Genomic DNA, 25,890 nt, shown 5'->3' with positions numbered 1-25,890 from the left:
TGAAATATTTAGCTATATAAATAACATCAGCACCCAAATGCATAATTTTGCTGAGTTTGGACCTGGATAAAACTTCAACTATTAGCTCAATATTCACACTTACTTATACTATATATAGCCATAAAAGCCTACAAACAACAAGATTTTCTTTTAAAATAGTTTGACTAAGTACGAACACTATTTTTATGACACTGACACATTTCAAGTGTAAACTTGAGCACAGCCTGCCCTAAGGAACGAACTACCTTGCAGTTATGGTTTACCCTGCTGTATTAATCACATTTTCCAGCAGCTGTTGATTTGATTGTTCTGAATATGTGATCATCTGATGATTTACTGACTTCCACATTAAAAACATCTGCTGAACTTTATCAAACTGTCTTTTCTTAAAATAATGAGCATCTACAAAAACAAAATGAATCTTCACATCTGGGCAGAATATCAGATGTAGTCTAACGCTGTAGATTATTTAGAAATGAAACTGTTTCAGCAGAGGAATGAACTAAACGTTCATAATTACACCATCTGTGGTTTTCTTTTACTCCCTGATCGTTAAACATGTTTCAGTGAGGAACAAAAGAAACTGGTTTAGACTGACAGGACTGTGCTGCGCTCTGGTGGCTTCGTGAGGGATTTTGTGTTCATTTCTGTGAAGGTGTTCAGTAATGGTTTTTATTTTTTACATTGTAGCATAAATTAAACATTTTAATACAGAATAAACAATCAGCAATTGTAATCTTGAGATAAATACAGATTAAATTAAAGGTAAATTTTTGTGTCTGTAACCACTGTGTATAAGCTTAAAGACTGCTGAAATAAGCTGACTATTAAAAAGAAAAGTTGAACATTACAACACAAATAATAAATATTGTTTAAATTGTTACTGGCATTTGGACAGCTGTGAGACAGGAACCTCAGGAACAGAGTGGCCATGATAGGAAAAACAAAAAGGGGCAACCAACAGATGCATGTCCATATTCCTCAGGAACAGTAACGCCAGACGCAAATACTGCTCCCTCAAACTAAAGGTGCAAGACGCTCGCACGCTCGCCCCGCAAGACGCAAAGGCGAGAGGAGGGATGGATCGCAGCCCACAAGACGCCAACTGGAGTGACCTTATGCAACAACCTGAACAAAACAGAAAAAAAAAAAAAAAGATTTGACTTGGCAAATTCTTCCGATGACAAAAGTAATTATTTTTTAGACGATTTTAGGTTTCACTACCTGCAGTTGTGGGACAGGATTAGCCCCAGACCAAGTTGTTGGCTTGGTTTGTCTTACAGGAGAGCGCTGAGCAGATGACAGCATTCTGTACAGGAAGACGAAAGGGATGTTGTCACGACACACAGGGAATTAGAGATCCAAAAGCAGTGTTTTATTAAAGGGTAATCCGTACTCACAACCAGTCCAGGCAAAGGTCAAAATCCAAAAAGGCAATCAAAAAACATAAAAGATAAACACTAGAAACAGGCTTGAAATAACAACGGAAGTGTGGCGACATTATACAAGTACTCGTGACAAACATTGAAACAGACAGGGTATATATACACAAGTGCTAACAAGGTGACGAGAAACAGCTGTAAGGCAATGAACAATCAGTGACAGACAGGATCATGGGAATTGTAGTGAGAATGCATAGACACCGTGAAAACTGGGGATTCTCTAGTGTTTAACCCAGGGGATAACCAGACACTGTGACAGATGTCTGATTATTACCTTAAACTTTACATCTGCTCTATTTGATCATGTTAAGATGTTTTGTATGATTGAGATTTATTAATTCTAGATCTCACCCGCTGACAGGTTGGGTTTGGACCAGCGCTTCAGTTTCAGCAGCAGCAGATCGTGATCTCTAGGGAAATGTCAACACAACATCAGGAACATCAGAACCCCTAGTGACCATGCGGCCGCCTGCCTGCCATAGTACATCCCCCTGACATGGTACTCTGGAGGACAGTACGCTGCTGTGCCTGGAGGAACGACATTTTGTCTGATATGTAGACAAAACCAGAGGTTTGCATTAACGCAACATGATTTTTTTGTATCCATTAGCACAGAATAAACTAATTCTATAATACATACCAGAGTATGACCTGTGCGGCGAACTCCTCAGCATGTCCCCACACCCGAAGTCAACCAGCTTGACTTTTTTTTGACACAGTTTTATGTCACGGTGGAGTACTCCACGAAGGCAGCACATGTTCGCAGTGGGAGCCACCTGCCTCGTGATATGCTGTGCCTTCTCTACATCGAGTCTTCCACCGTGACATCTCATGAACTGTACCAGATTCTCACAGGGAGAGGGACATTCAAGGTCAAGGACCATAAAGTGGTCAGGTCAGGGGGATCTGTTTTGCCTCCTTAGAACAAAAAGGTGGTATTTAAAGCAGAACATCCAAGCTGCTCTTTTCTATACACTCAAAGTGATCAGTGACCACACAGCTGTCAAGTAATGCAAGATTTTAACATCTTTGGTCTATTTCTAAGCTGTCGTATGACTTCAGATGAATTTAGAATATAGTGCATGAGTCATAAATCATTGTGTCTCCTTTTTGAAGCTTGACAGCTGGTCTTCATCCTTTCATTCTACAGAAGAAAATGATACAGGTTTTGAATAATGTGAGGGTGAGTAAATGTTGACATTTTCATTCTTGAATAAAACCCATCCTGATTTTACACTCATGAGGAAAAGTGTTTGCAGGGCGAATCGTGCTCCATATCAGTGACATCCAAACCTGTCCAAAGTTCCACTCAGTTACTTTTCTTTCACTCCGTTCTTTGAAGATGCCTCTCCTAGATTATTCAGGGTTGTAGTACTGGATCAGGAACAGCAATTTGCTTGCATACCAAAAAAAAAAAAGTAAAAATTTCCTAGGATGCCATACATGTTCTGTTATAAATGCAAAGGTTGTTGCGATTTCAGCCAGGAATGTCCTTTAAAAGGATTGCGAATTTAAAAGGTATTGCTAGTAAATTGCATGGACATATACAGTGGTGGATGGAGAACAGAAAATCAAGGACTTGAGTAAAAGTACAGATACCTGTACAGAAAAGTGCAATTTTACTTGAGTAAAAGTACTCGATATTTAAGGTACTTATCAAGTATTACAAGTAAAAATTACTGATCAATGAATGTTTTTCCAATTTTGAATACTTTTACATTTATTTAATGTTATACATTTTATATAATCCTTCTGCTCAAAATACCTAAGGGAGTGGGAATTGCTGTGTCATCATTATGAATTATTATGTATTGTCAAGCAGCCAGCACAAATTAAGGTAGGCCTAATGGGTTTTGACCTTTTTACAGTCTATGGTTTTGACAAACAATAAAAACAGATGTCTAAAGGGATACATGCATAACGTTTTAAAGAACGCTATAGGCTACATCATTTGAAACTGCGACGGTAGCGGGGATGAATACAAGTGCAATAATTTGAATTATTTTAATGTTTTATCTTTTTTTTAATCTACAATGTTGAGAGATAGTGATGCCCGCATTCATTCAAGCATTACAGCTCACCCTTTTACAACAGACAGTTCACAAACAAATGACAGTTGTGACCTAAAGATGCGTTTCATACAAGAATCAAGAAAAAAAATCGGCATTTGTCACTTACTTTTTTTTCGCGCCATCAGTCGCACGTGCACTCAAGTTCCGATGATCTTCCGGCTCTTGGCTCATTTTTAGTAAAATTTGTACACTCATTCAGTTAACTATAGTAGAGACTCGCTCTAAAACCTATTATTAAATCAGTGAGAAGTGAAAATCTGCAATTCAGTTTGCGAATGAATATGAATAATTCGGTGCGATTTGCGAACAGGTTGATTGAAAAGAATCAGCGAATCGGACGTACAATTTGAGGCTTGTTCGACTTGAACCGGCGCTGCGCAGACCGATCGGTTGATGACATCAAAGTACCGCGAGAGCGATTCAAAAGCATAAGGAGCCGTCTGCTCTCTAATCGCTCTCGCGGTACTTTGATGTCATCAACCGATCGGTCTGTGCAGCGCCGGTTCAAGTCGAACAAGCCTATTGCGTCTCGGAGTTGGAGCACGTGACGATTACTTCATTTCAAAATAACGAGTACGACATGTTTTTATGAAATGTAGTGGAGTAAAAAGTACGATATTATGCTGTCGAATGTAGTGTAGAAAAAGTAAAAGTTGATCAAAATAAAAATACTCCAGAATATAGATACTTGAAAATTAAGAAGGCTAGTCCACGTAACAACATAAAAAATACTTTACTGTCCAGTCCACCGCTGTGCATAGTAGCCTGATACTGAGTAGGAGTAGAAATACTGAAATATTTTCTTATAAAACAACCTCCAATAATCTTTGTTTTATTTAACATGTTTTTTATTTGGAGAATTTGATTCAATTTGATTTTTGATTTCAATTTGATTCACATTTGTTAATGAGTAAATTTCATTTTAAAACATCTGCAGTCATAAATTAATTTGCATTGTGTGACAGTGAAATGAATAGGGCATACAGATGCAGCACCTTATATATTGCATTTATCCACTGTTTTTAAATTCAACACTAACTATTATCAATATAAAATAATTTAATTTAGTTCACAATTACATATTATTTACCTTTTTTATTTTTACTTAATGGTATTGTATTGTTATTTGCTGTTTTTAATAAATGTTTAGTATTCTAGGGAATAATTAGTAAATAATGTATAGGTCAATAGTCAAAATCAAATTCAATACAAAATGTAACTAAATAACCTGCATTTGAAGTTTTTTTTCAAGCACAGGGGTGCCTCCAGGCCAGGCGTTCCCCAAAAAGCATAATTTTATGGAAGAGAAGTTAGTCAATTTTATTTGAACACTCCTTTCATAATGTAAGGCTACAATAGAAAAGGGGCTATTCAAGTTATTCATGTTTTCTTTTTTAAAGCTACAGGGTGAGCCTCAATGAATTCTTCTGTTTTTACATTTTTGTCTGACAAAGACTTAACACAAAGTGTGCACATCCAACGGGCAAAAATCTCAATGAGGGTGCTCAGAGAAAGTACAAATTTTTATTCATTGTTCTCGCCACATGTGGCTCTTCGTCAGAATCATCATCATTGTTGGCAGGGGCGCACCTCTCCTCCAGTCCGCCTGGTGGCGCTGTGGCTTCCTTCCAAACCCAGAGTTTGTCTCGAGAAGAACAAAACAGACGCTTCCGTTTGGCGGCAGCGTGTGTTAACGTAATACGTGCTAAATAAACTTTTAATCAAACAGATTTCTTATTGATCAGAGTCATTGTTCCTCTGAGCGGCTGACATGGTGAAGCTAACGGCAGAATTAATCGAGCAGGCGGCGCAGTACACGAACCCTGTGCGGGACAGAGAGCTCGACCTGCGCGGTGAGTGAAGCACCTTCATTAAAACCCGTTTAATCGCATCATTCACGTGTGAATCAACGATTTATGCGCGTTAATCTAAAATTAACTCTTGCTCGCTTGTTTGTTATAAGGCTATAAGATCCCTGTGCTGGAGAATCTGGGCGCCACACTGGATCAGTTTGATACCGTTGATCTGTCCGATAATGAGATCAGAAAACTGGATGGGTTTCCACTGCTAAAGAGACTCAAAACACTCCTGATAAACAACAACAGGATCTGGTGAGAGAATCAGACGGATATTTATATTAAGAGACAACACTATACTCTGTTTATCTTCATCTGTCTAACGAAAGAAATAACATGATGCCCAGCACTGTTTAGCGTGCAAACACATTAATGTTATTGTTATAATGTAAATATGTAATGCAAGAAAATACTATCTGACAATTCTGAGGGCAGTTCTCCAGAGCAATGATGCATGGTGGTTTTAAAATGAACACCAAAACAGTCTGATTATTAAAAATCATTGCATTAGTTTAAAGTCGTATGTTCATTTCTTTTCACATCATATCATGTGCTTGTAAAATAGAGAAGATTTGAGTTTGTTACCCTACAATGCTTGGTGTTTTTGCCTCGCTTATTGCAGCCGTATTGGAGAAAATATGGAGCAGGCTTTACCAAACCTGAAGGAACTCATTCTCACAAGCAACAACATTCAAGAGCTGGTGAGTTCAACTATATATGTGCCTTTATGCACGTTAATTAGTATTTAAAAATATGTTTCATTGAATTTTGTACTAATGGTTGTTTCTGGTGCTCAACAGGGTGATTTGGATCCTCTTGCGACAGTGAAATCGTTGAGCCTGCTCAGGTACCTGCTTTTTTTTTTTTACACCCAAATGTTTAAACTTCAGATCATAATTTGAATTGGTTTTCTGTTTTCCTCTTCTGTAGTCTCCTCAGGAATCCAGTTACCAACAAGAAACATTACAGGTTATATGTCATCAATAAAATCCCACAGATCCGTGTTCTGGACTTCCAGAAGGTGAAACTGAAGGTATGATTAAACCTTAATTCTTTGTATTTTATTTTAACCACACTATCGTTCAAAATAAGAAATATGTTTATTCAGCAAGGATGCATTAAATTGATCAAAAGCGATAGTAAGGACATTTATAATTTTACAAAAGATTTCTGTTTCTAATAAATGCTGTTCTTTTGACCTTTCTGTTCTTTAAAGAATCCTAAAAAAACAATGTCACAGATTCCACACAAAAATATAAGACTATATAAGAAATGTTTCTTGAACAGCAAATCAGCATATTAGAATGATTTCTGAAAGATCATGTGACTGAAAACGAGTAATGATGCAAAAAAAAAAATCAGATTTGCCATCACAGGAATAAATTACATTTTAAAATATATTCCAGTTGAAAAATTGTTAAATTTTATGAACAGAAAATTACAGTTTTTACTGAATTTTTGATCAAATAAATGCAGCCTTGGTTACCAGAAGAGATCTCTTTCAGAAACATTTAAAAATCTCTCCCAAACTTTTGAACTGTGTGTACATTATGCTTTAAATAAAAAATGTCAGCGGACAATTTTGTTGTTGTTGTTGGGCAATTCATGTTTGTTTAGTGCATGTCATGTTTAGGACCAATTTATATAGTTTATAATAACATGTGTAACAATTAATCATTGTTTTATGTTGTTTTTCTTGAAATTAACCAATTGATAAAATGCATACTGCTTCCTTTTGGACAGATTATTTCAGGAAGATTTCACACACAAAATTTAGTTGTCTGTTTATTTATCAGTGTGGTTTCACCCTGGGACCTGTTCTTCATACATTGATTAGTACATCCGACATTACTTTTTATAATTCCCTCTGGCTAATTTGTTTCCTTAAACGCATATGCAGATTGAATTGGCTCGATTGAGTTGTCTGTGATAATTCAGTATTGCACGTGTGAAGAACAGGGCTGTTGTCCATGTCATGGTCTGTTGTGAATGTTTGCTTGAACTTTCTGCTGTATCACCGTAGGAACGTCAGGAGGCTGAAAAAATGTTCAAAGGCAAACGAGGTGCTCAGCTTGCAAAGGATATTGCCAAGCGAACCAAAACGTAAGATGAAACTCCTTGATCAAGCTCAGCTCTCCCGAATTACTGGACTGTGGAAGTTATGAACTCGGCATCTCGGAGAATGCATATTGACCCTGAATTGGCTGTTAAAAGATATATTTCCATGTTAAACTTCAGCAATGTTTCTCAGGGGAGCTGGCTCAAGGCTTTTCTGTCTTGTATCAGTTTATTCATATTGATAAGATACTGAAGATACTACACTCTTGATTGTGGGAACTGGTTGAGAGGCTGCAGAGGCAATCTTCAACATGTTCACTTTGTCTGAACCCCAAATGTACTCTTGCTCTCAGGTTTACTCCAGGAGCAGGACTTCAGACTGAGAAGAAAATGGGACCGTCTGCTGCAGATGTTGAAGCCATAAAGGTATGGATGAACCGGATTAAAACACCCACATATGTACATATACACACCAGAGGATGCATTTGAAATATGTGATGGACTGTAACTTTTCTGTCATGGTAAATGTCAAAAGTGCATTGTAAAGCGAGAGCGCATCCATTTAATGCGCCAGCACAAATCTCCGATCGCGAGCGAATTTCCTTCACTTTTGCACAAAACTGGATGTGCGTTCTCAAATATACAGTGGTCTTATGGCCAAGATATTGCTTATGCACAAACCTTGTCCCGTGCATTTGCGAATACGTGCTCTCTCTCTTTTCTTCTCTCCTGGATTTAATGTTGCCAGAAGTTTTCAATCATCAGATTTCCACGACTGACCGATTAAGTAACATAGTGTACTTATAAACTGTAAAGAAATGAAGAGTCCATCTTTGTATGTCGAATAATTCTACATGGAATACACATTTCATGTGGTAGCATTTTCAAGCTGTTTTAGTCAGCTAGTTCTCCATGTATTTTTTATTATTTAATAATTTGAGTTAAGTTCTTATTGTAAATGGGTATAAATTACATTTATTATATTTAGCACATTTTGGGGTGGGGTGGAGGAGCAGGGACATGGATTATTTTGCCTATTTCACCAAATAAGACAGAACTGCTACTGTGTACACACACACACTATTTTATGATCAGTAAGATTTTGGTTTTGGGATATGGTAAATTTCATTTATTTGAAATGAAAATATTTTGTAACTTTATAAATGTCTTTACTGCTTTTAATCAGTTTGATGTGTTTTTGCTGAATAAATACTACTCAAATGTATTATGTATTAATAATGTATTATTCATTTAGGCTAATGCGTCTCTTTGTAAATGTTGTTTGCATGTAGAATGCGATTGCTAATGCCACATCACTGGCTGAAGTTGAACGATTGAAGGGGCTTCTCCAGTCAGGACAGATCCCAGGACGAGAGATGAGATCAGGTATTATTTTGTTACACACATTTATACATAAACATTATTCAGTAATCTCAAGTGAATGGGAAACGCTTTCAGTCATTGGTGAATGAGTGGGACCCCTCAGTGTAGTTCATTTTAGGTTTGGAACCCTGATGCTTCTACAACTCCTTGAAGAAAATGTATTGGTCACTGAGGCAGCATTTGTACAATCAAACAACATTTAAATAAATAATAGGACATACTCTGCTTTTAAGAACTAAAACTAATCAAGCTTCTCATTAGAGCAAGTTTTCTACTTCTCACAAGTTTTCCCCTTTTCAGGAGCAACTAACATGGTAGAAGAGGAAGAGGAGGAGGAGGAGGAGATCCAGGAAGAGATGCAGGAATCAGTCCCCATGCATGAGAACATGCAGGACATTGGAGAAAATGGAGACGATGACATGCAGGAAGATATGCATGTTAATGGATCATAGTTCTTTTTGTTCAGAATTATTAATGCCTTGTTTTGATGCTGTTTGACAGCACTTATTTTGATAAGTGTTTTTTTTTTGTGTAAATTAAACTACATTAAACTTGTTTTTTAATGAACAGTGAGTTTTTCTTTATGTATATCTGAACGTGGTCAAGTATTTCGTCTGTTTGTTTACTGTTCTAATATTTTGTGAATCCTCAAATACTAGAAATTAAAAATATGAATCTGTAATAATTATTTAGTTTGTTCATAATGTTGAAAACTTTTGGAACTTAAGTTCTAAATGCACAGCACATTTCGTACCCAATTATTGGCCATTTAGAATGGTATATTTTAGATACAACTGTCTAAAATATAATTTGGAAAATATGTAGTTTCTGTTAAGTTACATTGGGTTTTTTTTCTACTCCTATTACGGAGCAGTTAAAATATGTATTTATTTATTTAAATCCAATTTAAAGGGCGGTATTTCAATATTTAGATTTCAGATAAGTCAAATAAGCAATACTTTAATCGAAAAGGATTTTTTCCCTTTGATTTGTCTCAGTTGGGCCCCCGTAAAGGCCACGTCATCTTAAAGCTGATTGGCTGTCTTGTGGTTGCGGAAGTGAGTCGGTGTGTTGTAGCAGGGTAGCTTGAGTGGAATTGAACCGAATAAAAATGAGCTAATTATACATTCTCATACCAAAATCATAAAACATCTTTAAAGCGTTTTAATATGGAGGCAGATGGTGATGCGCGTGTTCAAAATGAAGATGTTCCTCCAAACCAGGATCTGAGTTTTCTGCAGTCATCTGGTATGTAAACACCATATGTCGGAGCTTCAGTTCATTGGAGTTTACTGACCTGTTATCATTTATCATGAGTGTAATATAGTGTAGTCCGTTTGACTGATATCGAATCTGTGACTATGGGTTATTTAAAGGACTCTTTATGGAAACATCGATTTGACATTTTGGAGTGAAGTGATGCGGATCTTTTCAGGAAATGACTAGAACATAACGATATAGTTCAATAAGATTAATCACATTGTATAGGCTAACTTTACAGTTTACAGGTCAATAAGATGTATCAGTTACGTTTTAATGAGCCATTAACTTAACAAACATACAATGCTTAACAGATAAATAAAATAACATTCCTCTTTTTGTGAAATGTTTTGCTTGAAAGGTGCAAGTTAATTCTTTAAGTAATACGTTTGATATTTTATCAAATGCAATATAAATTTAAACAAAGACGTGAAAATAAAGCACATTTTATACTTTTAATTTTAAAGTATAAATAAATGTTTATGTTTAAATGTATACACTGTATATTTTGTAGTATTTATTGTAAATTGCATGAATCATAAGATAATAATTAACGTTTCACAGATTTCAAACTGTCTGAATGTTTTATAATTCTTTTTAATGTTTTTAATGATAGTGGTTACTTATACAATTAACAGAAATGAAAAATAATTAGCTGATGATGTACTACTACTACTATTATTATTATTAATATGTCTTTTAATATTTTCTTGATCATATTTCTTTAAAAACAGACGCAAACTAATGGTTTTGAACATTTATACTTTTGAAATTCCTAAAAATAAGATGTATATTATTCATATAATATTAAAGCTTTATGAAATTTGAGTATTTTGAATGTTTCAAAATGAAATAGAATGTTTATGTTCTATATTAAAGTTGTATATAGATACTATTAACAATAATCAAATGGTTGACTATGTTGCAGACTATTTAACATACTTTTGGAAAGTGCTTATAGACCTTGCAGTGTCTGGAATGTCTTGGTCAACTTTATCTTTTTTCAACAGTTACTTCGATCCTGTCTGAATATGGCTGGTATCTGGTGTTCCTGTGTATGGGAGTCTTTCTGCTCATCCAGCATCTCCGCAAGAACAGACCCAGAGACAATCAGAGCTCGTCTGTCTCAGCCGTGAGCCAAGGTCAGAACAAACGCTGTCTGGAAACTGAAATGCCTTGAAAGTATTTTAGGTATTAAGAGGTGTGTGTGTGGCATTTGCAGACCCCAGATCTGTGGTGGAGCGTCAGGAGGCTCTGGAGGCGTCACGCCGCAAAATGCAAGAAGAGCAGGACGCCAGAGCTGCAGAATTCAAAGAGAAGCAGCAGAGGGTGAGTCTCATGTGGTGACGTGATCAAACAGGACAGACTTTCAGTTTTCAGTATTCAATTCACATTTATTTATATAGCGCTTTTCAAAATACATACATTTGTTTCAAAGTAGCTTTACAGAAAATGCATGTCTACATTACAATTTAGAGTGATCTGTTATCAGAGGTGACTGTGTCCAAGTTATGGATTTCAGAAATGTACACAAATCATCACACAATATTCATGCTGGTTCTTCTGTTCTCTTTAGCTTGAGGAGGAAAAGAGAAGACAGAAAATCGAGATGTGGGAAAGTATGAAGGAAGGAAAGAGTTATAAAGGAAATGCAAAAGTTGCACAGGTAAGACTTCTGGGACGAATCTCTCTAGGCCTCAGGTGTCAGGTGGTGGCGCATTTACGTATTATTTCTTCTTTCCAGCAGAACACTGAAGAAACCCCTTCCTCCAGCTCACTGAGACCAAGGACAGACAAAAAGCCCCTTCGTAACAGTGGTATGCAGCATATTCATAATTTTACATTTTCTCTTATGATTCAAAGAATACTTTATTTAAACCTTTTTGGGTCTTTATTTCTATAACAATCCAAAATCCAAAATGGAATAAAATACAGTCAAAATTAAATATAAAGTAAATGTGCTTTATTTTCCACTTTTTTTTACATGTACTTTGTAAAATATTATTATTATTAATATAAGTCTTATTCGTTTATTTCCTTAAACATGGACTAATCAACTAATTTTGAACATTTGTAGTTTTAAACATTTCTTAAAATAAGTAAATCTATTTAAGCTTCTTGACTATTTGAATGTTTCATAGTGTAGTATAATGTTATTAAGTTAAGTTGTTACCGATACTAACAACAATGTTCAATCCGATTATTTAACATACTTTCAGAAAGTGCATTACAGTTTTTTGAATTTTTTTTTCTTTGCATGCACTAACCCAAAAAATTAACCCATTTTCAGAATAGACCAAGATTTCACTGGCGAAATTATCCAGGTAATCAATATTGCAATTATATTTAGACATAAAGGGGATAGCTACTAAAAAGTATTTTTGCGACTTTATTTTTATTGTATATTTCTTTATTTTGCATTGTTATACAAATAAAATTAAATTATGAAAAATAAAGCAATTTTTTTACTATATACTGATATATATATATATATATATATGTGTCCATATATATCGCTGTCATCAGTGTTGGGGAAAGTTACTTTTAAAAGTAATGCATTACCACATTGTGTTACTACCTAAAAAAGTGACAAATTAAGTTACTTAGTTACTTTTGTGAAAAGTAATGTTACATTACCTTTGCATTACTTTTTTCAGCTGGGCTTGCTTGTTTTGTTTTTTAACAACAACAACAACAACAACAACAACAACAACAACAACAACAACAAAATCCCCAAAAGTTCTATTTTTGGCAAATGTAAAGGCCCTGTCACAGAAGTGAAATGGATAAGCCTCAGGCTGAAGGAAATGCAAATTCATACAGTAGAGGGCACAACTCAAACAAACATTTCAGCTGTGCTGCCATTCTAGATTGGAGAATAATAGGATGGAGAAGAAAGATCAATACTCTTAGGCTGTGTCTGAAATCGCTCCCATACCCTTAGATATGGCATTATTTGAGGGGACAGCCATTTATAGTGGTGTGCGAAACCATAGTGGATTTTATCGAGTGCACGTATTCAATCCCATAATGTACCGCAATAACGAATGTACAACTGATGTACGCTCAACGGATAGAGAATCTCAACATGGGGACACAAGAGCCGTCAGTCTATAAATGGGAAAGCAAAGTAACTTGTGTTACTTATTTTATTTCAAATTTAAAAGTAATGCATTAATCGTTACATGAACAATGTAATCTGATTACATGACTTCTGTTATTTGTAATGCGCTACCCCCAACACTGGCCGTCAGTTCACACTGTTGTAAACACTTTCTCGGACAAGCGGATGCGATGCGACCAGTTTTTCTGTTTGTTCATGCAACGTTCATCATTAAGCCCATTATCCAGGTTTAGACCCAAGAACTGTCACAGAGTCTTGTTATTCATGTTGTTGTTTATATGATTTGCTGTCTGTTTGTATGGTAGGGTACAGTCCTTTGTCTGGAGAAGGAGGAGGAGGAACGTGCGCCTGGAGACCCGGCAGGAGAGGACCGTCTGCTGGTGGATGAGGTTAAAGGTCGTCAGAGTAACCTCTGACCCTTTGACACTCCCCCATAGGAACACATGAATATTAACTGAATAAGGCTGTCAGCACTCATCATAGGACAATAGCAAAGATGGTTATTAAGGATCTTCATAAACACTTTTTTCTGGTGACAGGTTACATTGTCTAACTTTTGTTCTCACCCTCATGTCGTTCCAATCCTGTATGTTGTTATTTTTTTCAATCAATCAGTTCTATCGTATGAACTCAGATGATTTTGAATCTAGTGCACTGCTTAAAATGAAAGCTGCATGATGATTGTCCTTTTGTGTTTCACAATAACAGCATTTGCAGTCAGAATGACATCAGGGTGAGTCGAAAAGGAAAGACTTTAGATCAATTTTTTTTTTTTACTTTTCAAAAGATAAATGTTTTTTGACACATAATTTTTTTTCTTGAATTGCACATCATTATGATTAAGAAACTATTGCCTATTTGTCTGATTGACAGCTTTTAATGACGCCTCCTCATCAAAGGTATTAATACTCCTGGGGCAGGCTGATGATTTTCAGTAATGAAACATGTTCCTGTTTTTAGCTTTTGCACTTATAAAGGCTGTGCTAAATTAATACCTAGAGAAAGTAAATAAAAATGCAAATTGCTACATTTATATCATTTGAAGTGGTTGTATTCTGTTATAAAAATAGGAATTGCCGTTTTATGACAGATCCATCAATGCAGTTGTTAGTGATGTTAAATGGCAGCCTACGTGGTGGTCTTTGGTATTTCCGAAAGCATTTGTTTAGTAATGACGTGTCAAAGTCATTGTGAGCTTTTCAGAATTAAAATGCATAGTTACTCAACGTTTGTCCATGTCTTATTTATCAGGACAGCAAATGCCAGGTTTTATCCTGTTTCAGGGCGATCAAAGTACAATTTACAGTTTTTAGCAGGTTGAAAAATTACTCGCATGACACAGGAAAGTCAGACACTAAGAGAAAATATATTTTGTGTTAAACATTGTGACTAGAGAAAGGGAAAACATATTCGTAATAAATAAACCTGATTTTTTTTCTAAACGAATTGCGTATTGCTAGTATTTAATGTTAGAAGTTAATTTGTGAATAGGGACCTGGCAGAAAAACAACACACATCGTGGTGAGATTATTCAAATCCACTCCTTACGTCCAGTTATTTATGATATTGAGATAAAAAAAATAGTTGAATTATATTGTCCATATACGTTGAGACAGGAAAATACACAGCAGAAAAGGAAGGACACTTTGTCCACTAGGTGGCGAGATTAGCACGTGGTTTAGTCAGTTATGGAAGGGAGGAATCTTGTTATAAAATTAGATAATTAAGCTTATATTATAGGAAATCATAATATGAAATTTGACTATTAAATAAGAAATATAAATGTATAACTAACACATTGAATTTAAAATATAAAATAAACTTGACAAAAACGTTTTTAAACTTATTGTATTGCAACACGCAGTATCCAAATAGTAGAGCACAGATTTGTAATTATTTATAATAAATGTGTCACATTATTTATTTTGTAGGCTATAAGTGAAATATACATACAATTGAAGAAGCAGGAGGTTGCACTTAAGACCGCACATATGACGATGATGAACAACATCATAATCCAAAATAATTCCAAGAATGATACAATAGCTTTTCTTTCATACAGTTTTGTAGCCTGTTTTGTGTGTAACATTCTTTATTTATTTTGTTATTCTGATTTATATCTATTTAAAGTACTTTAATAAATTTACAAGGAAAACAGCGAAAAGTGGATTCTGGTTATAAAATTTACATTTAATAAATACATAATATGTCGGTACGAAATTAACGATTTTTCAAATAAAATTCGGTTGTAAAACGTTTGTCTCCATTACAATATACACAGTTTAATGATAAATATTTCAAAAGAACAATTCACGAGAAAAAGGACGCAACGCTTTTCCATGAAACGTCATCAGATAACTGTCCTCAGCCAATCAGGAACGAGCTACGGCGCCTCCAGCGTGTCAAAAATCCTTGACGGTTAAGCCGCGTCGCCGCAAAGACGCGTTTCAGGCACTCTCGCTCACTCACAATGGCGAGATAGTCGCGAGAACGAGGATGCCGCACTTTAGACAGCAGACCGTTAATTTCCCCTGACTTATCAACGATTCAAGCTCGAAACGACGGAAATACCTTCACGAATCCGATCATGGCTCGCATGGAGCGGATAGCTGGCGATTAGATGGCATTGACTGGTAATATATGCGGGCTGGAGCGCTGCAACGTAACGTTACACATCGGCAGTGAACGGTGATCAGCGGCGATCATGCTTGGACCCAAACCCAGTGTTCTGGACGGGACTGCAGCAGCGGCTGGCGTTTAAAATAAAACGAAGGCGAAAAGAAAAAAAAAAGCCTTGACTGATCCGGAGGTTTGAGTTGAAGCTGAAATGGCAGGGAGAAGTCGCAGATCGTGGTTCAGTGTGTTGCTGGGTCTGGTAGTTGGGTTCACACTGGCGTCCAGGCTCATCCTGCCCCGGGCCACTGAGCTGAAGAAAGCGGGTCACAAGCGGCGGGCGAGCGGTGGCACGGGCGGCTGCGGAGGTGGGATGATGATGATGATGAAGAAGGAGTATGGAGGGGTGCTCATGCCCAACACCGAGAAGCCCGCGGTGCCCCAGTCCAACAGTTTCCTGTTCGTGGGCGTCATGACCGCGCAGAAGTACCTGAACAACCGCGCCGTGGCAGCTTATAGGTAATTCATAGCGTCCACTTACGAAGAATCACCATAGTAACCGTAGTTCCCGCCCAAATACAGCATAGTTAAGACAGTGCAGAAACCTTGCTTGTTACCACACATTTATTGTATTAGTAGTAGCGATCATTGTATGGTATTTTGACTGGTTACCAGAGTAAATCATGGTAAGGACAGAGAGAGGTCAGGGTTATGCTGGAGTTAACGTTATTTTATTTCAGCTATTAGCTTTGGTTTTTGAGAGGCGGTTTGGAGTTATTGGTAATTCAACGCGTTCACGTCACGTACGATAAATCACCACCATAGCCGTAGTAATACGGCATCTTCTTCAACAAAATATTTATATCATATTTTACGTCATATATTTGGGAATGATGGGAGTTACAGGTAATGCATTCACTCGCATGATAACCATAGTTTCCGAGGAATTGCCATAGTTAAATAGTAACAAAAGTTGTCGACACTTAATTTTACAGTGTCCTTTTTACACGACACATGTAGTTACTGTAGTATTAACTTTAAATTATGCACAATTACATGCAACTAACTAACTAACCCTAAACCAAATCCTAACCCCCTATAGTTAGTACATGTAGTTAATTAATTACTCAGTACTTAAATGTATATTTACACTGTAACAGGGACAAGTAAAGTGTAACCCAATAATTCTCTGCTATTTTGGTTAAGACAACAGTTACAATGGTATTGATGGAGAGAGGCCAGAGTTATGCTTTATTTCATTTGTCTAATCAACACAATTTTAAAACGCATTCATCTTCAAATAATCTAATACTCATAATCGCTAATACGGGATCTTCTTCAAACAATGTAACAGCCTTCAGACTCTGTCTCTTATATTTGATGACACTTCTACCAAATACCATTTTACCACAGTTTTGCTGTATCAAGAACATTAATGAAAAAATCTATGGTATTTTGGTGGTGACTGCGATTACCATGGTAAATCATAGTAAGGATGAGGAGTGAGAAAACAGGGTTATGCTGAATCGTTTTATTTCATCTGTTTTATTAGTTCCGCTTGTGGGGTTTTATAAGTTATTAAACACAGACATATATGTAGAATCACCATGGTCACTGGTCAGTATCTTCCTCTCATTTTTAAATGGCACTTTTGGCTAATACCACATTATTATTTTAGGAATAGTATTTGTTTGGTACTTTGGTGGAGACTATGGTGGTTACCATGGTAATTTGTATAAGGATGGAGAGGACAGAGTTGTGCTGAAGCAAGCATTTATGTAATACGTTTAATCAGCAGTATTTCCTTGCCATGTTTTTTTGGGGTGAATTGCCTTGGTGGAAAAGCCACAGCATCACTGAAGTATTTACAATGGCGTATTCTCTTGTTGCTGTATTTCCTGTAATTAAGTGCTTCTAGTTCTGCACGGGAGCAATTTGAAGATCCAAAGAATCTGGAGAATGTGTTCTCAAAGGATTGCTAAACTATTATTTCTCCTGATTTGCAATCTCAATTATTTGATTGCATTATTTGATTTGAATATGAAAGCAAGATTGCTGAATGCTTAGGCCTATTTCGTTGCAAGAAAATGAAAAAGGTTGTCTATCAAAGCAGAGCTTGGCTGGCTCTTTCTCCTGGTTTCAGTGGTGAATGTCACACTGACATTCACTGTGTCCGAAATCGCATCGCAAATCGCTCTCTTGAGTTGTTGTTATTTTGAAAATGTAATTACTTTACAATCTCTAAAAATGTATGTTCTTATAGTATGAATGAAATCTGGACATAATGCATTCGCCATGTTGTCATCACGTGACCTACCACCGTCAGTTGCGTCGCTTCACCTCCATTCGCAAATCCTCTCATGATAGGCCTCATGGGATAGTAAAGTGTCGATGATTATATGCACACTTCAGAATCTCGCCGGAAGACGTAGGTCATACTGGTACTTTTTTCCTACATCTTTACGAATTCGGACATATTTATTTTGTCACATGCTTTTTTTCGCCTACTATATAGAAAGGAAGTATGCAATTTCGGATGCAGCCCATGTCTTCTTCACTACAAAAGTGTGCAAAAGGTCAACACGGTATCTTTGGATTCCCCTTCTTTAGTTGCAGAGAACAGGAAGCAGGATTTTGGTAAAATTAGATGTTGGCAAGAAGAGGGGATATTATCTGAACAAAAACAGTGCAGCCTTTCCACGTGCTGACATGCAGGACACAAATGTATTTTAGAGACTCGTGCTTCATTTTCTGGACATGAATGTTGCAATATTAAATTAAGTGCAGCTCTGAAGCTCCGCTGAACTGATTTAGTTGCTGCAAGCGTCCTCCTACACTTGGGGGTCATGGCAGAATGAAGCTTTTGGCATTTTATGCTGATGTTGAGTGCTGCATTTCATTTATCTGTTTTCGTTTTACATGTTTATAATTAATCAGCTTGGGACTTTTAGTTTAAAAAACATCTGAATCATCCTAATGCTGTACCCTGCTCAATCTTTTTGTCGTTCTGATAATAACCTGAGGCATTGTTTTTATTCCAAACTCTTCAGGTGCTCATGTCAATATATTCTGAATAGTGCTGCTAAACCAAGTGTTTTTTTTTTTTTTTTTAATGATCAATTCCGATACATACAGTGCATAATCAGGAATGTATTTTTTTTTTTTCATTTTTTTTTTTTTCATATTTTCCAACCTGTTAAAAATACTATGTATTTTTCTACCTAATGTGAACCGTGTAAATCTCAGAGTGATGCGCGACACTGTGTTAATTTACACACGAGCAGCTCAAGATCCAGGGTTTTTCGTGTCCCGGAGCGGCTCGGTTCGGACTTCGAAAGTAAGTGCTGCTCTCTGCAAGCGCTGAGTTTGGTCGTGCGACTTTGATTAGTGCATTTGAAACCTCAACATGCACCAACAGTGTTCACAAAATTGCAATTAGAATTGTTTATAAATCTGTTCTCAACAAAGCTTTGAGGTTTCCTTATGGTTTTCTCCCAAAAATAAAAGCCCTAGTTGAACGTTTGACAGCAAAGAAATGAAGACCGCCATACATATTACTATTGTAATTGAACATTGTTAGGATTAATAATAATACTAAACACTTGTTTGATTTTACGGTACATAATATTATTGTTATATTATATTATATTTATTATATATTTGAAAAATAATAAAAATTTTAAATAATAATTACTGTTGTTGTTAAATAGGGAAATTGTTTTGTCAGTTGTTTTGTTCTTGATCACATTCCTAAAAATTTAATGATGATGTGAGAATTCGTTAACGAAATTGCTGAAATAAACAATATTTCCTCAAAATTCACTTAAATAAAAAAACAAGATTTTGGTTTTGATCGGAGGAATAGCTTTTTATTATTAACTTTTTTCTTTTTTTTAGCAATAGTACCGTGAAGCGTCTTTCTGTTTGAGATTTATATAGAAAAATAGGAAGTACAAAACAGTTATATGTAAAACATTTTGTGGCTAAGTTTGCAGCACAAATAACTATTATATTGTGATATACTGTTAACATGATGTAAAATTTTGGTCAAACCGCCCACCCCTAGACCAATTTATTGATCAAGTGATCACTCATTTTGAACATATTTGTCCTTTTTATTGTGTCCTGTAGGACCTGGGCCAAGTCTGTTCCAGGCAAAGTGGAGTTTTTCTCCAGCGAGGGTTCTGACACGACGATCCCAATCCCCATTGTGGCTCTGCAGAACGTGGACGACTCGTACCCTCCTCAGAAAAAGTCCTTCATGATGCTCAAGTACATGCATGACCACTACCTGGACCAGTTCGAGTGGTTCATGCGAGCCGACGACGACGTCTACATCAAAAGCGAGAAGCTGGAGAGCTTTCTGAGGAGTCTGAACAGCAGCGAAGCCATCTTTCTTGGCCAGACGGGCATGGGCGCCCGCGACGAACTGGGGAAGCTGGCCTTGGAACCGGGGGAGAACTTCTGCATGGGCGGCCCTGGCGTAATCATGAGCCGTGAGGTGCTGCGCAGGATGGTGCCCCACATCCGCCAGTGCCTGCAGGAGATGTACACCACCCATGAGGACGTGGAGGTGGGCCGCTGCGTGCGCCGCTTTGCCGGGGTGCAGTGCGTCTGGTCCTATGAGGTAAGATAAGATGAAGTTTGTGGGGCATAACGTACAATACACCTGGATATGTTTTTTTATTTGTGTGTGTGCATAATTACAGGGCCAAACCATAGTGATCACATGACCAAGATAGAGCAGGGCACCCTTTGCATAATTATTAGTGTCCTATATTTCCTGCAGCTCAGGCTCAAGGTTTATAATGCATATTGTTCGAAATTCAGACTCTTCATTGAACTCTCAGAGCTGTAATTTTCGGGGACTGAAAATTATAGGTTGGAGTGAAGCAGAAAAGAGCTGCGTTCTTCTTTTCACCATCAAAACTCCCAGGCAGGCTTTGATCTTTCAAAGGATTTTGTCGATACCTGGCCAGGTATTACAGAGAGAGCTGGACAATAGTGGAATGTGTTCAAACGGGAACATAGCCTCTCTCTTATCATTGTTCTAGATCAGCTGTTTTATCAAAGCCGTTATGGGGTGACTCATAGGAAATGGAGCTTTGGAGTTTGGACACTGACTTTTTGAAAGGGTGACCTCTGACCTTGGAGAGGTGAGTCATCGTCTCTCCAATGGATGAAGTTCATCATCATCAGACCGAGTAGCTGAGAACTACTTTATAAAAAGACGGGCCATTTGCATCCAGGTGAATCTCATGCAACCCTAACCCTAACCCATATTTCACAAAAAACTACACATTTTCTTTAATTGCATAAAGAAAATGATTCATTTTTTAGGACCATTAATTTTTTTTACTTTTAAGCAGATTTTTCTATTTCTCATTACTGCAAATTTTATGGATGCTTTACTTTCGAACTTCTTTTGTAATTGCAGTAATTCTTTATGATTGATGATGGTGTAATTGTAAATGTTGAAATTTACATGAACCAATATTAATAAATTCTTTAGAAGTCTATTTTATTGTTAGTTTATTTTAACTAATGTACTTAACCACTGAATCCTTATTGTAAAGTGTTACCCATTACTTCAAAAATAAATGTATATATTTTCTCTTAAATTGTAAGTGAATTAAAGTGAATTGTAAATTGTGAGTACTAAAGTAAAAAATACTGTAATGCAGTATTGAAAATGTATTCAAAATAACTATTGCGAATAAGAAAGAGAAAATTAAAGATCCAGATGCGTTACAGTAATGAGGTTACTAATTTGAGGAGAAAAATGTGCTTAATTTTCATGAATAATTTTTACAATGCAAAACATTATGGTCCTAAAATAGTCTTTATCAGGCAAAAAATATTATTTGATTTTGGGGTGAAATGTGACCTAGGCATGTTCCTCCATCTACAACTTCAGGTGTTTGCTATGGGAAAGGAAACTATAGAAGAGTATTGATATTTTGTGTGGATCTTTCTGCGCTGGTAATCTGGATGTCCTTCCTTTTTTTTCTTTTTTCTTTTATAGATGTGGCGGCACTTTCCCTTTTTGTGCTAGTTTTGTGTAAAGCACTTAGCATTTTTCTCCAACGTCTCAAATGAGTCTTTGCATATCGTTTAGTCTACCAAGACCATCCGTCAAGGCAAGATTACCCTTTTTTCCATCTGCTCCAGATGAAGGAGCCACATGCGCAATTCGTCACTGTAAATGTGACATCGCTTTTCACAAATTTGCACAAAACGGAAAAATTAAAGGGTTGGAAAGCTATCAGAGGTGCTCCATGAATCTTTTTCGGCTCGTGGAATGGGGCGGAATTGGAACCTCTGAGTCTTAACGAGTCCCCCTGTGACTGGGGCCGCTGGGACTTTAATGCGCATTTGATGTGTGCTTTAATTACAGTCTTGCAGGATTAGTTAGAGACGGCACAGCTGGGCAACCTGCTATTAATGCCTCTGCTTCTTTATAGAAACGGCCGAGACCTACTGCGCTGCAAGTCTCGACGGGCCCTGCGAGAGCGTCAGCCTCGTAAAGTGACCTCAAAGACCTCTCGGCTCAAAACAGGAGCCTGTTTTACTCCCTTAAATACTGATATTAAGCGTCTTTGTCTGTTTGGAGCTCTTCAGATGTGTATCTGTCTGTGCTGCCGCCCAACTTCTGTTTGTTTATGGCCAGAGTGCAAACAGTCTCATCTGACCTCCGCTTTGGGCTCGCGGGTATTTGAGATGATTCCTGTGCTCAATTTAAGCGGGTGTAACAAAATGTCATGATTTCTTTGTCTGTTTTTCTCTGAATTGACCATTTAGCAACTCATTTGTTTCCATATTGTTCACACCAATAACAATAATTTTTCTAGCTGATTAACTAAATTAACATTAACAGCCAATCAGAATCCTTTCTGCTTTAAAGAGCTTGAGCATTTAAAGTGACAGAACTGCAGTGCGTTTATAATAAACGGAGCGTTATCGTGCACCGCTGTAGAATCTAATGTAGTTTTTATCGTTATAGTTAATGTTCTTGGTGTGAATAGGCCTTAACTCACCCTGCACAGTTTTGCTACGGACACAAAATGATTCCTCGATTGAATGAGGGACACGAGCCATATCTAGAGGTCCGATACATCATCTGGTATTAAGATGTGTTTTGTTCGATCGGATCACAAGTAGACGAGGGATTACACTTCTGTCGTGATTTCTTAGAGGGGAGGGTCTATGGGTGTTTTTTTTTTTTTTTAGATAACTGCAAAAATAAGTTTGCGCAATTTACATTTGAAAGCACCCAGAGACGATGGAAAAACCTACGGAGAGCAATCTGGTTGTTTTTGTGGGGTGTTTTAGACCCCGTTTACACCTGTATTTAGCGACGTCCACTTGTGATCCGATCGACTAAATGCATCTTAATACCAGATGTAAACACGGTCATAGAGACGTGTGGGTGGACTTTTGTGACTTGGTCCTGACGAAGTAACCACCCACCTTGTGGAGGCAAGTTTTGCATGGACAGACACTCTTTTATCTAATTCTTTTAACACCTAACCAGTGGTGGTATCAAACCGTAACAGTGCTCAACCAGACTCTTGTCACCTGTGTTATATTAAACGTGTTGATCTGGGAACCTTCTCGCAGCTGCTCTCGTATCTCTCGCTCGCTGACCTTGTCCTGTCCTGGTTGCTACCTTCTGCATATTAGTGTCTAAAAACATAACCGTTATGTGTCTGCCAGCTGATGTGTCCGTTTCAATGGTAAATATTTCCGACAGGAGGAATGTTTCAGCCGGAAGTGACGGATATAAAATTATGTGGTGATATACTACCTTTCAAAAGGTTGGGATCAGTAAGATGTTTTATGTTTTTGAACAAATATTATTACGCTCACCAAGTGTGTATATATATATATAATAAAACGCCTTTCATAAAATATTTTTTTTATTATATTTAAGTGTATTTATTAATAATTTAATTAATTGACTTTATTAGTAAATAAAATTTAAAATGATAGTATATAATATGAATAGGGTAATTTTCCCCCCTGTGACTGCAAAGCTGAAAAGAATAATGTAGGCCTAGAGCTTCTATATAATATTTTAAAAAGCTGATTTGGCGCTCAAGAAACATTTCTTATTATCAATAATGTTGAAAATGGCTATGCTGCTTCATGTTTTTGTGTAAAACCAAAACCATTTTTGTATACTTTTCAAGATTCTTTGATCAATAGAAATTTTTAAGAACATAATTAATTTGAAATAGAAATCTTCATAACATTGTAAATGTCACTTTTTGTCAATTTAATGCATCCTTGCTGAATAAAAGTATTATTTTCTTTATAAATCGTAATCCCTAAAACGTTCTGTTAGAACGGTTATTGATAGTTTCTGATAGAGTCCAAACTTAGCTTATGCTTTCATGATAAATATTGAAGTTTGCATTGTTTTGTTGTGCTTTTTAGTAAAACAGAGAGAGTTGTTGTGTAACATACTCTTGGGGAAGTCCTTTAAATCCCTTTTTGAGCCTGTTATTGAAAGTAGACACTGAATGTAGAAGTTCTGCTAGAAAAAGGTAGTGAAGGTCTGTGCTTTTATTCAGCAGTGCAGTTTGGCTAATCTTTATACCGATTATATTGTCACATATGTTCTCTCTGAATGACGTGTGAGACCTCTGCTCCCAAATTACAACTGAAAGAAGAAATGTCTTAGTTATTCCAACAAATGTGCCAATTAAGAGCGTTGTAAAGTGGTAGTTTGTTCCATTGAAAATAGTGAAAAGCCCTCAAGCAAGAACAATGCAAAATACTCATTGCATGTCGTTTTGTACGGCTTTTTGTCTCCTGTCATGTGACTGAGTGATCGTTCACATTCTGATTGATATTGACAAGCCATTCTTCAGCCATTATTTAGTTGTCAGCCCATCTGTTTGCTCGGAAAACCGCCGTAAACGACGACACGAATGGAAGCTGAAAGCCTATTTATCTGTTCATTGTCTTTGTAGAATAGACCTTCTCAACGTGAAATTAAATAATGAATTTAGTAACACATTTAATGCTATGTCCTAACCTGGCAAAATGTGATAAAGCGGTCTCTTCCATGAAATCTGAATCTTATCCTAACCATTCAGCATTTTAGTCAACTAGTTAAGACACAGTGTTACTTCTACTAAAGTAAAAAAATGATCAATACTTTTATTCAACAAGGACGCATTAATTATATCAAAAGTGTAGTAATTGTAAGTTACAGCAGACATTTATAATGTTATAAAAGAGTTCTATTTCCAATAAATGCTGTTCTTTTGAACTTTCTGTTGATCAAAGCATCCTGAAAGACAAAATTATTAAGCACCAGAACTGTTTTCAACATTGAAAATCATGTGATCATGTGACACTGAAGACAGGAATAAATTTTAAAGTATATACAAATAGAAAACAGTTATTTTAAATTACTGATTCCAAAATTTCACTTTTTCATCAAATAAATGCAGCTCTAGTGAGCAAAAGAGACTTCTTTTAAAAACATTAACCATAGTATACTTGTTTTTTTGTTTTTGTTTTCATTTATTTAAGTTATATGGTTGCTTTTTGATCTCACATTATGATTTAGAATCTTTTTCTGTCTTTTTCTCAGTGAGCTCCATGATGACATGTCAGTTTCAGACTGTGAAAGTGACATGATTTGTCTGGCCACCAACAATAGCCTCGAGTCATTTTGAGATCTATCCCCATGTTGGCGTCGTGTCCTAACTTAACAGCTTCCGCTTCCAGTGTAATGATGATTGCATCTAACTGTGAGTTTTCAAACAGGGACGCTCTTATGTATGATTCAACCCATCTGCAAACTCAGCAGACCAGAAGTGAAACTTGTCAGTGTGACCACAGATCTGTGTCATAAAGGTTAGCCGTGTAGTGAATGAACACTGGTAAATGTGATCTTGAATAGTGTTAACCAATATCATTTTGATCATCGTTTTGTTTAGCCTAAATATTATAAAGGAGAACTTATTTGATTTCATTTCTTCCAATGAATTGTCGCAGGAACATGTATTTAGGAAGTAGGCCTAAGTAGGTTTGATTTCATGTCGACTTTTGTTTGAAATGATGGT

The 25,890-nt window shown here is 36.5% G+C and overlaps 3 protein-coding genes and 1 long non-coding RNA gene across 5 annotated transcripts in view; 3 read left to right on the top strand and 1 right to left on the bottom strand.

Moving 5' to 3' along the window:
• Positions 1 to 1,224: 1,224 nt before the first annotated feature.
• LOC143736579 (uncharacterized) lies at positions 1,225 to 2,149 on the bottom strand. Its single transcript, XR_013203493.1, has 3 exons — positions 2,083 to 2,149; positions 1,794 to 1,990; positions 1,225 to 1,309 (listed from the first exon to the last, which is right to left on the bottom strand). It is a non-coding gene; the product is annotated as an uncharacterized LOC143736579 (long non-coding RNA).
• Positions 2,150 to 5,154: 3,005 nt separating this feature from the next.
• snrpa1 (small nuclear ribonucleoprotein polypeptide A') lies at positions 5,155 to 9,378 on the top strand. The gene is made up of 9 exons (XM_077227958.1): positions 5,155 to 5,367; positions 5,478 to 5,625; positions 5,993 to 6,071; positions 6,171 to 6,217; positions 6,301 to 6,403; positions 7,394 to 7,473; positions 7,782 to 7,854; positions 8,721 to 8,814; positions 9,112 to 9,378. Exons 1-9 carry the CDS (start codon positions 5,286 to 5,288, stop codon positions 9,261 to 9,263), a joined length of 858 nt encoding a protein of 285 aa, XP_077084073.1. The 5' UTR covers positions 5,155 to 5,285; the 3' UTR covers positions 9,264 to 9,378.
• A 454-nt stretch (positions 9,379 to 9,832) lies between these two features.
• selenos (selenoprotein S) lies at positions 9,833 to 14,421 on the top strand. Of its 2 annotated transcripts, none has more exons than XM_077228079.1 (6): positions 9,833 to 10,059; positions 11,082 to 11,213; positions 11,294 to 11,400; positions 11,648 to 11,737; positions 11,819 to 11,888; positions 13,501 to 14,421. In XM_077228079.1, the coding sequence occupies exons 1-6, from the start codon at positions 9,981 to 9,983 to the stop codon at positions 13,581 to 13,583; spliced, it is 561 nt and encodes a 186-aa protein (XP_077084194.1). In that variant the 5' UTR covers positions 9,833 to 9,980; the 3' UTR covers positions 13,584 to 14,421. The 2 variants fall into 2 exon arrangements, with proteins under 2 accessions (XP_077084194.1, XP_077084193.1); XM_077228078.1 differs by having other exon boundaries at positions 9,834 to 10,059; positions 11,816 to 11,888.
• A 1,164-nt stretch (positions 14,422 to 15,585) lies between these two features.
• The window catches only part of chsy1 (chondroitin sulfate synthase 1), a 64,011-nt gene continuing 53,706 nt past the window's right edge, over positions 15,586 to 25,890 (top strand). The window contains exons 1-2 of the mRNA XM_077228017.1: positions 15,586 to 16,327; positions 19,940 to 20,435. Of these exons, the coding sequence (XP_077084132.1) occupies positions 16,023 to 16,327; positions 19,940 to 20,435 (801 nt within the window). The 5' untranslated portion in view covers positions 15,586 to 16,022. The remainder of the gene's footprint in view (positions 16,328 to 19,939; positions 20,436 to 25,890) is intronic.

This window comes from Siphateles boraxobius, unplaced genomic scaffold, assembly GCF_051911475.1.
Source record: "Siphateles boraxobius isolate OS27281-9 unplaced genomic scaffold, OSU_SipBor_1 130, whole genome shotgun sequence".
NCBI lineage: Eukaryota > Metazoa > Chordata > Actinopteri > Cypriniformes > Leuciscidae > Siphateles > Siphateles boraxobius.
Note: the sequence above shows the minus strand (reverse complement) of the source record. Positions and strands in the feature narration are given on the sequence as shown.

Excerpts from the sequence above, each read along its gene's own strand:
- snrpa1 (XM_077227958.1), top strand. The coding sequence starts at position 5,286 with ATGGTGAAGCTAACGGCAGAATTAATCGAGCAGGCGGCGCAGTACACG. Across the intron at positions 5,368-5,477 it reads CAGAGAGCTCGACCTGCGCG|GCTATAAGATCCCTGTGCTG; the intron begins GTGAGTGAAGCA and ends GTTTGTTATAAG. Across the intron at positions 6,218-6,300 it reads AAATCGTTGAGCCTGCTCAG|TCTCCTCAGGAATCCAGTTA; the intron begins GTACCTGCTTTT and ends CCTCTTCTGTAG.
- selenos (XM_077228078.1), top strand. The coding sequence starts at position 9,981 with ATGGAGGCAGATGGTGATGCGCGTGTTCAAAATGAAGATGTTCCTCCA. Across the intron at positions 11,214-11,293 it reads TGTCTCAGCCGTGAGCCAAG|ACCCCAGATCTGTGGTGGAG; the intron begins GTCAGAACAAAC and ends TGGCATTTGCAG. Across the intron at positions 11,401-11,647 it reads TCAAAGAGAAGCAGCAGAGG|CTTGAGGAGGAAAAGAGAAG; the intron begins GTGAGTCTCATG and ends TGTTCTCTTTAG.